The sequence below is a fragment of the Acipenser ruthenus genome, chromosome 6, assembly GCF_902713425.1.
Source record: "Acipenser ruthenus chromosome 6, fAciRut3.2 maternal haplotype, whole genome shotgun sequence".
NCBI classification, from domain to species: domain Eukaryota; kingdom Metazoa; phylum Chordata; class Actinopteri; order Acipenseriformes; family Acipenseridae; genus Acipenser; species Acipenser ruthenus.
The window spans coordinates 10,677,458-10,695,578 of NC_081194.1; the positions used below are offsets into that span (position 1 = coordinate 10,677,458).

Consider the following 18,121-nt stretch of genomic DNA (forward strand, 5'->3'; position numbering starts at 1 on the left):
CGACAATGACTAAAGAGGCAGTTCTGGAAAAATGAAGAAAATATTTTTTTAAAAGGATAGAACATTTTAAATAAATACATACATGACAGCTAATTAGTCCAAGTTTCAAATGAGTCGTTGACGATCACTCTAGGACTTATAGAACTGGAGATATTATGTTTGAAGTGGCGAGTGTCAGTGAAACTGCAGTGAACAGAGCTGAAATGGTAGCTTCCATGTATGGTGCCCAAGTGTAAAACAAAAAGCACTAATATTTTAACAGGTGTGTTTTCCAGATTTAGCTAAATACATAAATGTTAAACACATTCTTAAGTTTTGAAATGTGTACATATCTTTTGAAATTGTATGCAGAGGAGGCGGGGAAGCGGAGGGGTTGGCTCGGAGTGTAAGGGCTGCTCTGCAGAATACAATGCCAAATCAAATCAAGATTTATTTGTTGATTTAACATGTCAGCTAAATGTTGACCTGCCAAAAAAAAAAGCTTATCTAAGCAAAGTGGGCGGCATATAAAAATGTTGCGCACCACTTTTCTAGAAGACACTGATCTTTACAAACTGACCAGAAATAAAATATGCCCCAAACATCTCCACAATTTATCAAGATTGCTCACAGAAATGTTAAGCTTTTTCATCCAGTTCTGTACAAAAGTATGTACCCTACATTAGGCTTAATTCTTTTTTCCTGGGACAATTGCTGGGACACATTAGTCAAAGTTGTGATAGGGATTTTGATTTCCTACTTGTATCTGAAATTAAGATTATTTTTGCTGACTTAACTGTGTTACTCCCAAAATAATCAGGTACATTTACAAAAATAACTAGAAGCGCCAAGCCGCTCAATTGACTGTTTTGGGTTTTAAAATGTAAACTACTAGGGGCTCCCGAGTGGCGCATCCAGTAAAGGCGCTCCGCGTGGAGTGCTTGATGTACCCTATAGGCTGGAGATCGTAGGTTCGAATCCAGACCCCTAAGGGGCGGCGCACAATTGGCCGAGCGCCGCCCGGGTAGGGAGGGCTTAGGTCGGCAGAGCAATCCATGGTTCAACGCTCACCAGCAACCCCAGTGGCTGATTGGGCGCCTGTGTGTCTGCAGTGGAGCCATTCAGATCTGTGTTGTCCTCCGGCACTATAGGTCTGGTGGCTTCGCTGTGGCTCCACAGTGCGAAAAATGACAGATTGGCAGAGACGCGTTTCAGCCTCTGTTTCCCCGAGTCGCCGGGGGGTTGCATCGGTGAACCGGGATATAAATTAATAATTTGTCATTCCAAATTGGGGAGAAAACCGGGGTAAAAACCATTGGTGACGACTAAATTAAAATAAATAAATAAATAAATAAATAAAAGTAAAAAAAAAAATTCAATTACACTGCTTTCCGGAATGTAATGCAAATGCCCGGTCGTGACTTTTCCTAAATATATGTATTAGATATACCTTATTTCCTAATACATATATTTACTAAATATATGTATTAGTTTACCTAGAAGTGCCAAAACCGGTCATTTCAATACATATTTATTTATCAAATGTAGCCTATAGTCCTGTCCTTTTCAATACAATCAGTCCCGTGATCTACATGTCTACATTCTTTGAGTGCTTGAAAAACGTGCCTCTCTGAGTCATAGGTACCTCCCTGTGTATAGCATTGCAGGTTCACTCTCAGCTCTATGCACAAAACAGTGGTGATCGGAACCGATGGCAAAATAAAACCTGAGACAGTAGAATACTACAATGCCACTAAGTTCGGTGTGGATGTGCTGGACCAGACGGCACGACAGTATTCGGTCAAAAGCGGATCTCGTTGGAGGAATGTACCAGGGAAAAGTGCAACAGGAGGGATTTCATCCTGCAGTTAGCCATGGAGCTTCGGCAAGCACATATGGATCAGAAAAGGGCAGAGACAGATGCCCCTTCTGGCAGTGCTGCAGCCGCTGCACCCACACGCAAGAGGAAAGTGTGCCAGGTTGCATCGCAGAGGCTAAATAAATACGTTATGTAAATAGTTTATTGTATTATAGTTATTTATGTTTTGAAGTAGTGCATTACATACTATTTTTGAAACAAAGACCCTTTGATGTTATTTTTACAAATAAATAAAATGTTTATACAATTTCGTATGTAAAGAGACCTGTTATAAAATAGTTACTAGTGAAATGTTTATTTTATTTATGTTTTATTTAAGTTTTGCTTATTTTGTGTTACTCCATTTAAACTATGGTGTTTCTGCTATGCAAATGTTTGATTTGCTGTTCATAAATAAAACTTTTGAGTTTTATACGAGTGTTTGTCTTTCATTATCATATTACAGCTGTTTAAAAAGCTACCGGTTAAAATGACTGTTTTGGCGCTTCTAGGTAGTTCGAAATTCTGGCGCTTCTAGTGTAAATTTAAGAAGAACACAGTACACCATGTTTTTAAAACCACATATTATTCCTAAACAATACAACCTTCTGTGACTGAATCCAGGTATCTGTCTTCAAAGATGATAGGTAGTAAATTGAAATCGCCATCAAGTTCAGCACATTCAATTGGTAGGGGAGGGAGAGAACTGAAGTAGGTGGAGTTTTTAATCGCTGTAGTCATCTGAAAATGGCTGTGAGCACTGCAAAAACAAAACAAAAAACCTGCATTACACAGTAATAATAACCGACAGGTTACTCACAAACACCATGCAGGTAACAAAGCCCCCAGGTTCACGTTAAAACTAATTAAGCAATGATGCATTGGCTATGAGATTACAGCACGGATGAGCCACTCCCTACAGGTAATGGTAGCCATAGTAATCAATCCCCAGGGGAGAAAATACTAGCGTGCTACAATAAAAAAAAAAAAAAAAAAAAAACATTATTCAAAATGTTGGTCATTTGTTTCGTTTTTTTATGAATGTGTATGTGCAATTAAAAGACAGACATGTTTACCCAATAGTTAAAAGCATTAGCCTTTGGAATGTCAAATGGATTATTAAAAACACACTTACTGTAGTTCTTGATATGCAAGAGCAGCCTGTCTAGGGTGCTCAAGGCAAAAGAATGCCTCTCCAAATCTTCTTACCTAAAAAAAATAAATAAACGGAAAACTGCTTGTGCAAAGCAAGCAGCAAACTCAAACAACAAAACACTTAGAATGCTATTCATTTATTTATATAATATCTCTATTCTCTGTATCTCTGCATCCATGCCTGCATCTGCTGTATTATTGAATTGTGGTTTGTCACACCTGTACTTTGCTTGAACAAAAGTTATTGTATTTCTTGCTCTTATTGTATTACTTGTATTGTAACACTTAATGTATTTGCTTACAACTGTAAGTAGCCCTGGATAAGGGCGTCTGCTAAGAAATAAATAAATAATAATAATAATAATAATAATAATAATAATAATAATAATAATAATAATAAACCATTACCTTTTAACCCACTGTAACTATTGTTTAATTGTTCATAGAGTGGAGACTTTGGTGACATTGTATCTTGGGGATAAAGTATGCTTCATCAATACATTATTCCACATATGTTTAAACTTTCAGAATTCTTATTAAAGATTGTATTAAGTCTGAATGTTGCTACACACATGCATATTAAATGTGTCTAAGAGGCAATGAAGTATGAAGCATAAAGTAGGCAAAGCTAAACTGCGTTCTCTACTCTGCATTAAAACGCTATACTCACTCTCAGAGTGTGATGCTCCTGTTTTAATAAGGCTGTGACTTCTTCCTGCAAAGACACCACCTCGAGGAACTGTCCCCAGAGGGCCATTAGAAGAGAACACAGTTGTGCCAAGTTCATGTTTATCAGCTCTGCCAGCTCATCAGGGCTTTCCTCTTTCTGCTACAAAAGAGAACATAAGCTATAATTACAACTGCCCGGTCTTAGTACTTTAATCCTGTAGCACTGTAATGAGACTAAAAAAAAAAAAACTTTTTTTTTTTTTTTTTTTTAAATGTATATAGTAGTGTAATTTAGAATGTTATGTATGAAAAAAAAGAATATTATTCCCTCTATTCAGTATTAGTTTTTTGAACAGAACAATCTTAAAGGACCTGTGAAGCAGAAAATATGTTGCTAGGATATGGGCTCCATAAATAAGTGAATTACCCAATAACTAATTCATGATTGGCAATAACATGTCAAGGTCATCCAACAAAAGCTCAGTTTACTACTTCTGGCATTCCATTAATTTTCATATTCACAAGAACTGGAAGATAGCTGAGAGCTTGACATTTGTTTACTTAAGTTTCGGTATATTTTCTAGATGTCTATACCAGTCTACAGGGCAAAGCAATAGGTATTGCAATACACATGAAAAATAAAGGGGGATGTATTACAAAATGTGTATGCATATGAAAATAATCTTTTTTTTAATGACTTTATATCTACTTTTTTATTTTCTGAATTTGAAAATACACATTTCCAGTAATTCAATGTCAGGATCAGTCCTGCTTGTATCGGTATGGTGAGCGTGAGAGGTGATTGTGTGGTATTTGCCGCTGGTCCTGCCTGTTAAGGGGAGAAGAAAGCCACTGCCCTCTGAAAGAGGAACTGATCTGATGATGCCAGGATCAGCAGTGTGGACCGTGACGAAGCAACATCCCCCCCACCCCCGGCAGCAACGCCCAGGTAAGTTTGCTGTGATTTATATATCATGCATGGAGTGATCTAATGAGACAATTATTCAATTGTCCTGAATGGGAGAACAATCATTCAATAATGCCTCTCTCAAATTTCAGCCTAAGCTTCTAATATTTATCGGTCAGAATTTTTTTTTTTTTTAAACATGATTTGTGTTTTTTAATTCAAAGGTCATTAAGTGCAGTCAGGCATATAAGAGGGGCAACAGAGTGTACTGTTCCCAGACCAAATTCATTATTTTTATAACTAGGACATACCTGCACAGCAGCTACATGTCTAATACATACAGTATTTTATACTATGAAATTCAACATGAATATCTAGTCATATATTTAGTGTACATACCTTAATCTGATCACAGAGTTCAGAAAGTCGAGCATCAACATCCAGTTTTTCTGAAAAATCAGGTAAATTGGTAAGAAATAGCTCTCCTATTGCTGAATTAAATTTAAAAGTATTCATAAAGTCCCAAAGTTACTGGGCGAATGTACTTAATTATATATTATTATTGTCATTATTATTATTTCTTTATATTTTTCTAAATAGATCACCTAAACATGAAAGGATTGAAATAAATAAATAATGATTGCATCAGAAAATGCAATATAGAATCATAGCTACACACATAAAAGTTCACCAGGTAGATTAAGAACAGCAAACAACTCTTCAAGGGATACAACAATTTCAAGCAACAGACAGCTTTACCAATTCTACAATGGACAAGTGTAGATTGGGTCCCTGCTGTAATTGAGTTGGGCAAAATGCATAATTTTGCAAAATATACAAAATCAACTTAAAGTAAAACAAAAGATGTATTGCCAAAAACATGTGAAAACAAAAAAAACAAAACAGAATTGACTACTGTTAAAAAGGCTAAGCAAGTCAACATGTAAAACTGGTCATGAACATACCTATGGAGACTCGTCTCTGGCTTCGGGGATAAGGTCGTCTGAGAACTCGTTCATATAGGGCTTGAATGCTGGCCTTGGCTAGTTATAGGATTGCACATAGGCACGTTTACTTATTTTCTTTTAAGCAAGCCCTATAACTTGCCTTAAGATTAGCCATTGTGCAGCAACAAACCAAAGCATGAAGGGTAATTTATTTAAATTATCATTTTTTTTGTTTTTTAAACAAGCAAGCACAAAAAAAACTAGATGAACATAAGACCCCATGAGAGATCCTGTTTATAAGGCAGTAAAACAAATTCTAGCAGCCACATACGAGTATAGCAATACTAAAAAGTGCATTAAAAAAAAAAATCTACATAAAAATGCAATGCATTCCTGGATGCATTAGTAAGATTAATGACTACTGAGCTTTTAAATGAACGAGAATTAGCTCAATCTTTGTTACTCTTATCTCTCAATGCATGTTATTTGCAAATCCGAGTATTAACATGGGTAGATATAATGCTGTTTTGAGGAAAAGTTAGTAGCATTAGTGTGCTAATACTGTATACCTGTAAGCATATATTTACCATCAGACACAAAAACACAAATGAGAAAAAACTAAAACAAATTAAACAAATTAATGAATAAACATTAAAAAAAAAAAAAAAACACATCAATGGAGATCAATTATTATTATTTATTTCTTAGCAGACGCCCTTATCCAGGGCGACTTACAATCGTAAGCAAATAAAAAAGCAGAAGGCAGCGAGGATACAATGATTAAATCATAAAGATGTTCAAAATGTCTGTTATTGGCTGAATAATTTAATATATTAAAAAGCCTGGGATTAATCTCCGATAGAAAACAACGCACACTACGGATAGGGAAGTGGTGGACCACATTGTGTTTCAAATATCAGTAATCTACCATGAATACCTTTTCCCCACCATTAAAACAAAAAAGAAGTCAGTTTGAGTGGGAGTGATAATATTAAATCATAAATCAATGATCGTTGCTCATTTATTAAAAATGTTTTACTGGTTTTAATTTTGATATTCTTTAAAATATTCTGGAGTGTTGTTGGTCTTTTATCAGTAGATTAGAACATGTATACAAAAACTTATTTTAATCCTTTAAAAAATAGTTTAGTTGAAGATAAAGTTTTGGGAATAGGGCCAAATGCTTTGTAAAAAAAAAAAAAAAAAAAAAAATAGTAATCTTGATAACCTTGTAACAGCAAACTTAGTTAATGAATGGATTGGTCTAACATTATGTAGCTTAGTATAGTGTTATTTAATGAATAAGATTTTTGTATAGCTACTGTTTTTTTTTTTTGTTTTTTTTTAAGACTGTTACAAGAACATTGTGGTCAGAAAGAGGGATTTTTTGAGACCACAAGATTTTGCATACAGTAGGCATGAAGACGCTATGTTTGCTGATAGTGGAACGTTTTTGGAAACAGATGCCTCTACATACCTAGTTCCATTTTGTGAGAGCAAGGGAGATCCTTCGTAACCATGGTGAAATAGCTAGATAGTCCCTGGTAAGCAAGCAGCAAGCTGGCACAGAGGTTGTAATGGAAACTGAAGGCATGTTGCAAGCAGTTCTCCGACACTACAAATGTGTTCCCCTGAAACAAAGATTATAGTAAACTAGCTGACATATACTCGATAGAGACATATTATTATTTTATAAAGCACATGTTTATAGTCCATGTTCATTTTGTTTATGTACAACAAGAATAGGTACCACTTCTTTATCATCAAAATACAGCATGTTGCCAAGTAAAATTAAAACAGAAGCCTTACATCTGGGGAGATCTGCTTTGTGTAGTTGCTCCCGTACACAACGCTTTCTAGAGTAGGAATTACAGAGTCTTTGCATTGAGCTGGAGCATTCCGGTTAAGCCATGTGTTCTTTACAGGACGAGGAAAGCTGTGAAATCCAAAGAAAATTCTCATGTTAAAAGGCTCTTTACAAGAGTGTTACTGTAACACTCACATGTTAGTCATTTATGATGTTACTGCTGCCGGAAACAATGTTTGTTTGTCTTTTTAATTTAAAGCATATTTCTTTAAATTCTTTCTTTCAAAATGTTGAGTTATTCTGCTCCAGTCTCCTGTGTTTTTTCCTGTAAACCGTACAACCGACTCAAATAGGGTTAATTTTACAGCTTCGTTATATGGCTTATTTAACAGCTGTATGAATGCAGAGAAACAGACACTATGCTGTCTTATCACATTTAAATTGATTCTGCTTGTATTAAGAGACTTGTTGTTAATTCAAATGGGAATGATCTCCATGTTGCTTGAGAATAAACCTCTTCTCAAGGGACTCATTTTGCTTGTGACTTGAGATTTGGAGCCAGCATGACGGCCAATGAAACACAGTGGCCTTGTAAAAAGTGTATTCATCAAAAGCACAAAAGTAGGCTTGTAAATTATTTGAGCATAGCCTTGTACTGTAGGCAATTTAACCACCCAGCTGCTTATCCTGTGATTTCCACGAAGAGCGTGAGTCCAAATTTGTCACTCCCGTGAGAATAGCATGCAGGGGGTTATATGTGCATCTGTAAAGTTTAACACGTCTTTTCAACGTGCTCCAGTAAATAAATAAGCAGACTATATTGTATAAGAGTCTGCAGTTTTGTTTTTCGCTGGCAGATGGCAGCAGTCCCTAAGAAATGTGCTTGACAAACCGGCCCATCTGTAGATAGCACAGCTGGGAATAAAAAATGGATGCCAGTTAGCTACAGAGAATGAGGGTATTTATTTTTTTGTCGATGTTATAAGGAACCGAGTTATTCCGCTGATGAAGTACACTTCACAGATATTAATGCATACAACAGCGATACAAACCAGTACCCTAAACAGTGGAAGATAGAAAGTAGGTTTACCACATGAATCACCCTGTATGACGTGACTGAAAATTTGCGTTGCAAGTTTTCTGATGTATATGTACTAGATAAAGACATTAGCATTGATGAGAGTTTGAAGTGTGTCTGCTTTGAAATCTATAGCACAAAAAATAATTTCTAAAAAGTGATATGACTTTTTGTTGCACTGTTGTTATAATGCTGCAATTGTAAAAAAAAATATATATATATATTAATGCTGTCATTGGGAAATAAATGATGTTATTTTGTTATTTATACTGTTACAATAATACAATTGTAAACAAACTGTTATTTAGTTATTTAAGTTCTATAACATATTTCCATTTTTCATAATAACAAAAAAGTGTGTATTTTTAAAAATAAAGCAAACATTGTTTTGAAAACTGTCCAGATTGCTTATTTGAGGGCTAAAAATGAAACATCTGCAATATAACTGCTCCTAACTATAACTACTTCCTGTATCTTGTATTTGATTTTACTCTTATAGGTATCCGTATACACATTCTTTTGTAATTGCCCTTATTGAAATCATGCTCATCCATTTATCATACTTATTACATGCTCTTACTGAACTTTACTCGTATAAGCAAATATATTTTACTATAAGTTTACTGCTCTTAGTCAAACACGCTCTTAAATGTAATTATTTACTGTATTATTTATCTTGCTCTTATTTGAATTTGATCTTACTAGATTTTATTGTACTTTATAACTGCTCTAATCTGTAATGTGATATTCTGTAATGTGATATTTTATAATGTGATACTTTGTACTGTGATATTTTGTAACAATTGTAAGTTGCTCTGGATAAGGGTGTCTGCTAATAAATAATAATAATAATAATAATAATAATAATAATAATAATAATAATGTCACACGGCTTACCTTATTAGTGGCTGATGTAGTGCAACCAGAGAGCCATGAATAGCTACTGATACGACAGAAAGATGGAAGTAATCAAACATCACATTGACATGGTGATGAAGCCCACGGTGCAGGCTGAAGTGCAATTTCAATGTACGGCTGCTGATCAGCTGTAATGAGTTCAGGTCATCAGGTCTGAAAACAGATAGACATTAACTTAGTTTGCTGTTCATATTTAATGAAGCCTAATATTCCTAGGGTTGGTATTTTGACTCCAATTACTTAGTATGCGTCATTCTGGACTAAATGATGCACCTAATTAAACACTTAACTTGATACCAATATACTGTACCATGTCTACATAAAGCTATTAAAACGAGGTGTGACTCAAACCTACAGGAGTATTTTAAGGGTATAATAGGAATTTGCCAGAAGTTAGTTATTTGTTAGTTATTTGTTTATTTAGCAGACGCCTCTCTTTGATAGGCCGTATATTAAAAAAAAATAATAATAATTATTATTATTATTTGTTTATTTAGCAGACGCCTTTATCCAAGGCGACTTACAAAGACTAAGGTGTGTGAAATATGCATCAGCTGCAGAGTCACTTACAACTACGTCTCACCCGAAAGACGGAGCACAAGGAGGTTAAGTGACTTGCTCAGGGTCACACAATGGAGTCAGTGACTAAGGTGGGATTTGAACCAGGGACCTCCTGGTTAAATGCCCTTTTCTTTAACCACTGGACCACACAGCCTCCTTAACAAATCACTATAACTGTTAAAATAACTTCTTGTGATCAATAATTCATCATTTTTATAAACTTTGATGAAGTTGTGAGCCCCAATGTTATGTGGACTATACTAAATACTTACGAATAATCTGCATCTGTGAAATGCAGACCTAAAGACAGTTGAAAATCCATTTCATTTAGGGATTCTTCAATCTAAAAAAAAAAAAAGAAGGGTATTGAAATTCTTGACTTCTTGTTAAATGTAGATGGAAAACTTTGCAAAGGCAGACATCCATTACCTTTTTTTCATCCAGCAGCATTTTAACCTTGAAGATCATGACATCGTTCACAACTATCTCCTCATTTTTGTAAAGAATCTGAAATGTTTTACTGCAGATAATGCCATCGTGGACAGTGGCAGGAAAAGCAAGGTCTGGACCTGTAATAGAAGAGTCAAACATCAATTCAAGTCATACTCCCTTTTATAATAGGCTACAATTGTACCCTAATGTTGTATTTGTATCTCTTGTACTTTATATATATATATATATATACAGTGCCTTGCGAAAGTATTCGGCCCCCTTGAACTTTGCGACCTTTTGCCACATTTCAGGCTTCAAACATAAAGATATGAAACTGTAATTTTTTGTGAAGAATCAACAACAAGTGGGACACAATCATGAAGTGGAACGAAATTTATTGGATATTTCAAACTTTTTTAACAAATAAAAAACTGAAAAATTGGGCGTGCAAAATTATTCAGCCCCCTTAAGTTAATACTTTGTAGCGCCACCTTTTGCTGTGATTACAGCTGTAAGTCGCTTGGGGTATGTCTCTATCAGTTTTGCACATCGAGAGACTGAAATTTTTGCCCATTTCTCCTTGCAAAACAGCTCGAGCTCAGTGAGGTTGGATGGAGAGCATTTGTGAACAGCAGTTTTCAGTTCTTTCCACAGATTCTTGATTGGATTCAGGTCTGGACTTTGACTTGGCCATTCTAACACCTGGATATGTTTATTTGTGAACCATTCCATTGTAGATTTTGCTTTATGTTTTGGATCATTGTCTTGTTGGAAGACAAATCTCCGTCCCAGTCTCAGGTCTTTTGCAGACTCCATCAGGTTTTCTTCCAGAATGGTCCTGTATTTGGCTCCATCCATCTTCCCATCAATTTTAACCATCTTCCCTGTCCCTGCTGAAGAAAAGCAGGCCCAAACCATGATGCTGCCACCACCATGTTTGACAGTGGGGATGGTGTGTTCAGGGTGATGAGCTGTGTTGCTTTTACGCCAAACATAACGTTTTGCATTGTTGCCAAAAAGTTCGATTTTGGTTTTATCTGACCAGAGCACCTTCTTCCACATGTTTGGTGTGTCTCCCAGGTGGCTTGTGGCAAACTGTAAACGACACTTTTTATGGATATCTTTAAGAAATGGCTTTCTTCTTGCCACTCTTCCATAAAGGCCAGATTTGTGCAGTATACGACTGATTGTTGTCTTATGGACAGAGTCTCCCACCTCAGCTGTAGATCTCTGCAGTTCATCCAGAGTGATCATGGGCCTCTTGGCTGCATCTCTGATCAGTCTTCTCCTTGTATGAGCTGAAAGTTTAGAGGGACGGCCAGGTCTTGGTAGATTTGCAGTGGTCTGATACTCCTTCCATTTCAATATTATCGCTTGCACAGTGCTCCTTGGGATGTTTAAAGCTTGGGAAATCTTTTTGTATCCAAATCCAGCTTTAAACTTCTCCACAACAGTATCTCTGACCTGCCTGGTGTGTTCCTTGTTCTTCATGATGCCCTCTGCGCTTTAAACGGACCTCTGAGACTATCCCAGTGCAGGTGCATTTATACGGAGACTTGATTACACACAGGTGGATTCTATTTATCATCATTAGTCATTTAGGTCAACATTGGATCATTCAGAGATCCTCACTGAACTTCTGGAGAGAGTTTGCTGCACTGAAAGTAAAGGGGCTGAATAATTTTGCACGCCCAATTTTTCAGTTTTTTATTTGTTAAAAAAGTTTGAAATATCCAATAAATTTCGTTCCACTTCATGATTGTGTCCCACTTGTTGTTGATTCTTCACAAAAAATTACAGTTTCATATCTTTATGTTTGAAGCCTGAAATGTGGAAAAAGGTCGCAAAGTTCAAGGGGGCCGAATACTTTCGCAAGGCACTGTATATATATATACACACACACACACACACACACACACACACACAGTGCCTTGCAAAAGTATTCAGACCCCTGACCAATTCTCTCATATTACTGAATTACAAATGGTACATTGAAATTTCGTTACGTTTGATATTTTATTTTAAAACACTGAAACTCAAAATCAATTATTGTAAGGTGACATTGGTTTTATGTTGGGAAATATTTTTAAGAAAAATAAAAAACTGAAATATCTTGCTTGCATAAGTATTCAACCCCCACACATTAATATTTGGTAGAGCCACCTTTTGCTGCAATAACAGCTTTAAGTCTTTTGGGGTAAGTATGTACCAGCTTTGCACACAGTGTCGGAGTGATTTTGGCCCATTCTTCTTGGCAGATTTGCTCCAGGTTGTTCAGGTTGGTTGGACGACGCTTGTGGACCGCAATTTTCAAATAGTGCAACAGATTCTCAATGGGATTGAGATCAGGACTTTGACTGGGCCACTGTAGGACATTCACCTTTTTGTTCTTGAGCCACTCCAATGTTGCTTTGGCCTTGTGCTTGGGATCATTGTCCTGCTGAAAAGTGAATTTCCTCCCAAGCTTCAGTTTTTTAGCGGACTGGAGCAGGTTCTCTTGCAGTATTTCCCTGTATTTTGCTCCATCCATTCTTCCTTCAATTTTAACAAGATGCCCAGTCCCTGCTGATGAGAAGCATCCCCACAGCATGATGCTGCCACCACCATACTTCACTGTAGGGATGGTGTGTCTTGAGGCATGGGCAGTGTTAGGTTTGCGCCACACATAGCGCTTTGAGTTTTGGCCAAAAAGCTCTATCTTGGTCTCATCTGACCACAAAACCTTTTCCCACATCGCAGCTGGGTCACTCTCATGCTTTCTGGCAAACTCCAGACGTGCTTTCAGATGGTACTTTTTGAGTAACGGCTTCTTTCTTGCCACCCTCCCATACAGGCCAGTGTTATGCAGAGCTCTTGATATGGTTGACTGGTGCACCATTACTCCACTCCCAGCCACTGAACTCTGTAGCTCCTTCAAAGTGATTGTTGGCCTCTCTGTGGCTTCTCTCACAAGTCTCCTTGTTGTTTGAGCGCTGAGTTTTGAGGGACGGCCTTTTCTTGGCAGTGCCTGGGTGGTGTGATGCAGCTTCCACTTCCTGATTATTGATCCAACTGTGCTCACTGGGATATCCAAACACTTGGATATTATTTTGTACCCTTTCCCTAATCTGTGCATTTATATTACTTTATCTCTAACTTCTGCAGAATGCTCTTTGGTCTTCATTTTCCTTCAGATGATGAAGGATGATCCTTCAACAGTGGGGTTTTTATCCAGAAAATGTTGTGGCCAATGGTAAGGTAATTGTGTCCTCGTTAGGGCTGTTTCTTTCATCGGTGTAAACTGGGAGCTTCCACAGCACAGGGGTTAAAAATGATTTCCATTACACGAGAGTAGATGTTAAAACTTCATGCTGATTTGAACTCGGCTCTCGCCAAGATAAGCACCAACTAAGACGTAGCTTTACAGTAAACTAATGTGATCCATATGCGTCTCCATCCATTTACGTTTCCTTCCATATGATGATGTAGATATCCTTCTGTCTGGTGTTAATGGCTGAAGTGTAATGCTGGCTCCAGGGATCAGCTTATTTTGCCTCCCTGGCGCATCAGCACACACAACGGCTGCGATGCTGGCTCCGGGGATCAACCAAAGTGCGGCCTCCCCAGTGCATCAGCATGACAACCGTCTGGATTGAGCTAAGTAGGGTACATCTCTGGGGTTTTCAAGTGGGCACCTTCCATCCTCAGTGTTTCGTCGACTAGCCCACGACACCTCAAGAGGGCTCGACGGTGATTCTGGCGTCCCAGCATCACCCCCCTCCGTCCCCCACTCAACTCAGCCCAGCTTACTTACCTGTCCCCAGCCAGAATCTTTCCGTCTCAACCACAGCCAGTTGCTGCTCCTCTCTGCTGCTTCAGATAAGTTCTTCACTGTGCGACGCAACTCTTGGCCACTGAATCCGACGTCTCTGAGAAACCGGGTTGTAGAATGTGCCACAAATCCTCGACAACCCACTTCCACTGGGTAAACCCGAACTCTCCATCCTCGCTGTTCCGCTTCAGTGGCTAGTTGAGCATACCGCAGTTTCTTCCTCTCATACGCCTCATCCTCAATACTTATGCAAGCAAGATATTTCAGTTTTTTATTTTTCTTAAAAATATTTCCCAACATAAAACCAATGTCACCTTACAATAATTGATTTTTAGTTTCAGTGTTTTAAAATAAAATATCAAACAGAACGAAATTTCAATGTACCATTTGTAATTCAGTAATATGAGAGAATTGGTCAGGGGTCTGAATACTTTTGCAAGGCACTGTAATTATATATATAAATATATTATAATTATTGCTGGTAATATCCGAATAATCTAACGAATATTTTTTGACATGTATTTGGATACAAAAATCAGATGTCCGTATTTGCTACAAATGACAAATATACCTTGCACTTATTTACCACCTCACCAGAAGTTGCGTGACAGTTTCAAAATAGCAAATGAAAAAGAGCTCTGTGTGATATGCGAGATTTAATCTATATATATATATATTAAAAAAACCAAAAAACAAAACACGATCAACACAGCAGCTCTTCAGCCTCTATTTAAAAGTTTTAGTCAGCAAAAAGTAAACAAACCAGATTATGCGCGCGATATGCGTGCATAGTGTGATCTCTATGGAAAGCCATCTGGTAATGTGTTGTGCTGCTTTACAGCAAGTAAGAATCTCATCGGACAGAAAAAAGGCATTCTCAAATGCCTCACTTAAACAGTGCCCAACTTGCTGGAAATGTTGTGTAGTGATTTTTCATAGTGATTGTATATATATATATTACATATTTTTTGTTGCGACTTTCTGTTATGTGGAATGTAATACACGAGAACCAAAACGGTAAGTTTTTTCCCCTTCGTTTTACAACACCATTTCCACATTTGTTTTATTTGAAGTGTTTAAAGTATAATTTCAGCTTTCGTTTGCTTGTTCAGCTACAAAAAGGCATAAGTAAACCTCATGTTATTACTTTATGAAAACGTGTCTATGGCCATTGTTTACTGTGAAGAAATGGCAATGGCAAGGAATGAAATTTGTCAACTTTATTTACTATTTATTTTGCGAATAAACAAAACAACGTTTAACCGGAACTGCTATTTGGCATCCTTTGTTTTGTAAAATAAAGGCACACACAAACACGGGCCACACACCCCTGCCCCTGCTGCTATGCTGCCTCTGCCTGCGTTCTGAGCAATATAATAGCTTATTACTTTTTGAAAAACAAAAGGATATCCGAACGAATATTTAAATTGAGTGAATATCCAAACATGAAAATCCTGTGTTCGATCCCAGCAATAGATAGATAGATAGACAGATAGATAGATAGAGATAGATAGATAGATAGACAGATAGACAGACAGATAGACAGATAGACAGATAGATAGGATAGATAGGATAGATAGATAGATAGATACACAGATACACGTTTTACATTCGATCAATGGTTGTTGTTTATATGTCGCAGACACAAATGTACTAGGGTTACCATATGGCTCCAGATTAACCGGACGCTTTGAGACAGACCGGGATTTCAAAATTCCCCCTAAATTGAAAGTAATTCACGTATAAATGAGCTCCACTTTTGCTGAGATTAATCCTGCTGTGGTGGAATTGCTTGGGCGCAGCAAACAAGTCACACTGATCAGCTGCTTCTGATCAGATCTTAATGAACGAATAGCTAATCTATCGATATAGCAACGAGATGATAATGCGATTGTATTTGCAGAATAATATGGGCGATTGAATTTTAACAAACAGAAAAAAATAGTTACTGGCTGCAATTCATTCTTAGTTTAATACAATTATTTGACGCGCATGCAGGTATTTAAGCACCATTCTTAATTGTAGCTAAGGATGGTTAATTTACACCTTCATTTATTTCAATTTAGGGGCAAGTTTGAAATCCCGTTCTATCTCACAGCGTCCGGTTAATCTGGAGCCACATGGTAACCCTAAATGTACTTTACTGCTTTGCGATACAGGCAGGGGAACGCAGTACTCAATAATAATCAATGGACACATTCATAATACACTCAATGTTATTGCATGCTATAAAATAAGGTGTGTGTTGATATTAATACAAATAAATACTTAAAGCTCAAGAGCCCAAAGACCTGACAAATGCTCTATACAATACATGAACACAATATTTATGTAGTGTGATCAATATGGCATAGTGTATGGTAACAGTTCAAAAATAAGCATAGCCATTAAAGGGTAAGTAGCGGGGCTCTGACAAATATAGCGTTACACGTCCCCATGTGTTGCTACAACTGTTTAAATAATGTACCTGTCATTTTTCTTTTAACTGTTAACATCCTGACAACTGTTTACACTTTAGAGTTTCAAAGGTTTTTTCAAAATGGCCACCAACAAAGCTTCATTGTTTATGCTCCTTAATACAACATCAACTTCATTATCAATCAGTCTTTATTTTATATAGCTCCTTTCATAGTGGACCACCATTAGGTTTCTATCATTATTATTGTGAATCCATTAAAATGACAATAACTTTTTCTGAGCAAAACTAAAAGGACAGCATCACTTCCACTTACTGGAATAAAAATGGGAGTTTCTTAATATGAGTTGATTTCTCTATTTTAAAAACACAGAAAACGCGTGGTATTCATGCTCTTGACGCATGCTGATCAATGCTTATGATCGAAGCTCGCTTTTGTCCAGAATAGGTACCATTGTAAGCATAGTGGATCTTACAAAAAAAAAAAAAAAAAACGTGGTCAAGTGGCAGGAAACAGTCAGAAGTCGAGATTAAAATGTCAAAAGTGAGCTTTTATTGAGGTTACAGGTGAAAATTGGCAGTACAAAAAACACTAATAATTAAAATCCACAAGTCTGTATTTAACAGATATTATACACCGAGTACACAGCTACTCGGTCACTCCAGCCTCACTGGAGTCTCAAATCTAGTCACCTAAAATCCCCTACACAGGTACTTTTACCCTCCCTTATCACTAGCCCCTCCCCAGGACTAATCCAATACACCTTCATTATAGTTTTATAAATGTTACAGTATCTGCATTTAACTGATTCACATTTATTAAAATGTTAGGGTAATATCCCTTGGTTTAAATATTATATGCCCACGCTTAGGTCACCAAGGGTGTCCTCGGCTCACCGCGCACCAGCAACCCCTGTAGACTGGCCGGGCGCCTGCGGGCTTGCCTGTAAGCTGCCCAGAGCGGCACTGTCCTCTGACGCTGTAGCTCTGGGCTGGCTGCATGGCGGACCTGCAGAGTGAAAAGAAGCGGTCGACTGACGGCACACGCTTCGGAGCACAGCATGTGTTCGTCTTCGCCGCTCCCAAGTCACTGCAGGGGTGGTAGCAGTGGGCTAAGCCTAAATACAATTGGGCATTTCAAATTGGGAGAAAAACGGGGTAAAAATTAATTGGCGACTACTAAATTAAAAAATAAAAAATAAAAATAAAAAAAATAAAAAATAATGAAGCTGCATTAGAGGATAAACAAAACTTGTACTAATCCTCATTATTTAATTCACACAAAAAACAAAAGCATTCGTTTATAAGACCAAAGGTGTATTCTAGACTATAAAAGGTGTAAATCAAATCAGAAATGCTAATTACATATTTCAGGTATAGCCTGTAAGAGCTTACTTTCTCAGTACATCCACACGAAGGCAATCATGGCCAGTAGTCATGTGCAAAATTATACAATGAGCAAAAAATTTATTTCATAGTGTATAAAATATGTTATTAAAACTGTGGAGGATGGCTGAGGATGCACAGCATACACTTGTAAGCAGATTTAATGCTGCCTTCGCTGTAGAACAGGCTGAAAGTAG

General features: G+C 37.1%; 1 protein-coding gene across 10 annotated transcripts in view; it reads right to left on the bottom strand.

Moving 5' to 3' along the window:
- The window catches only part of LOC117410799 (protein FAM135A-like), a 70,046-nt gene that overhangs the window by 13,241 nt on the left and 38,684 nt on the right, over positions 1-18,121 (bottom strand). For 4 of the 10 annotated variants that reach the window (XM_034017626.3, XM_034017625.3, XM_059025008.1 and 1 more), the window contains 10 exons: positions 10,309-10,448; positions 10,152-10,222; positions 9,298-9,471; positions 7,325-7,451; positions 6,993-7,146; positions 5,534-5,611; positions 4,968-5,017; positions 3,663-3,821; positions 2,973-3,046; positions 2,443-2,597 (listed from right to left, as the gene is read on the bottom strand). In XM_034017626.3, the coding sequence (XP_033873517.1) occupies positions 2,443-2,597; positions 2,973-3,046; positions 3,663-3,821; positions 4,968-5,017; positions 5,534-5,611; positions 6,993-7,146; positions 7,325-7,451; positions 9,298-9,471; positions 10,152-10,222; positions 10,309-10,448 (1,182 nt within the window). Of the gene's footprint in view, positions 1-2,442; positions 2,598-2,972; positions 3,047-3,662; positions 3,822-4,967; positions 5,471-5,533; positions 5,612-6,992; positions 7,147-7,324; positions 7,452-9,297; positions 9,472-10,151; positions 10,223-10,308; positions 10,449-18,121 lie in introns of those variants that run through there. The other 6 variants (XM_034017628.3, XM_059025005.1, XM_034017630.3 and 3 more) reach the window with 4 other exon arrangements.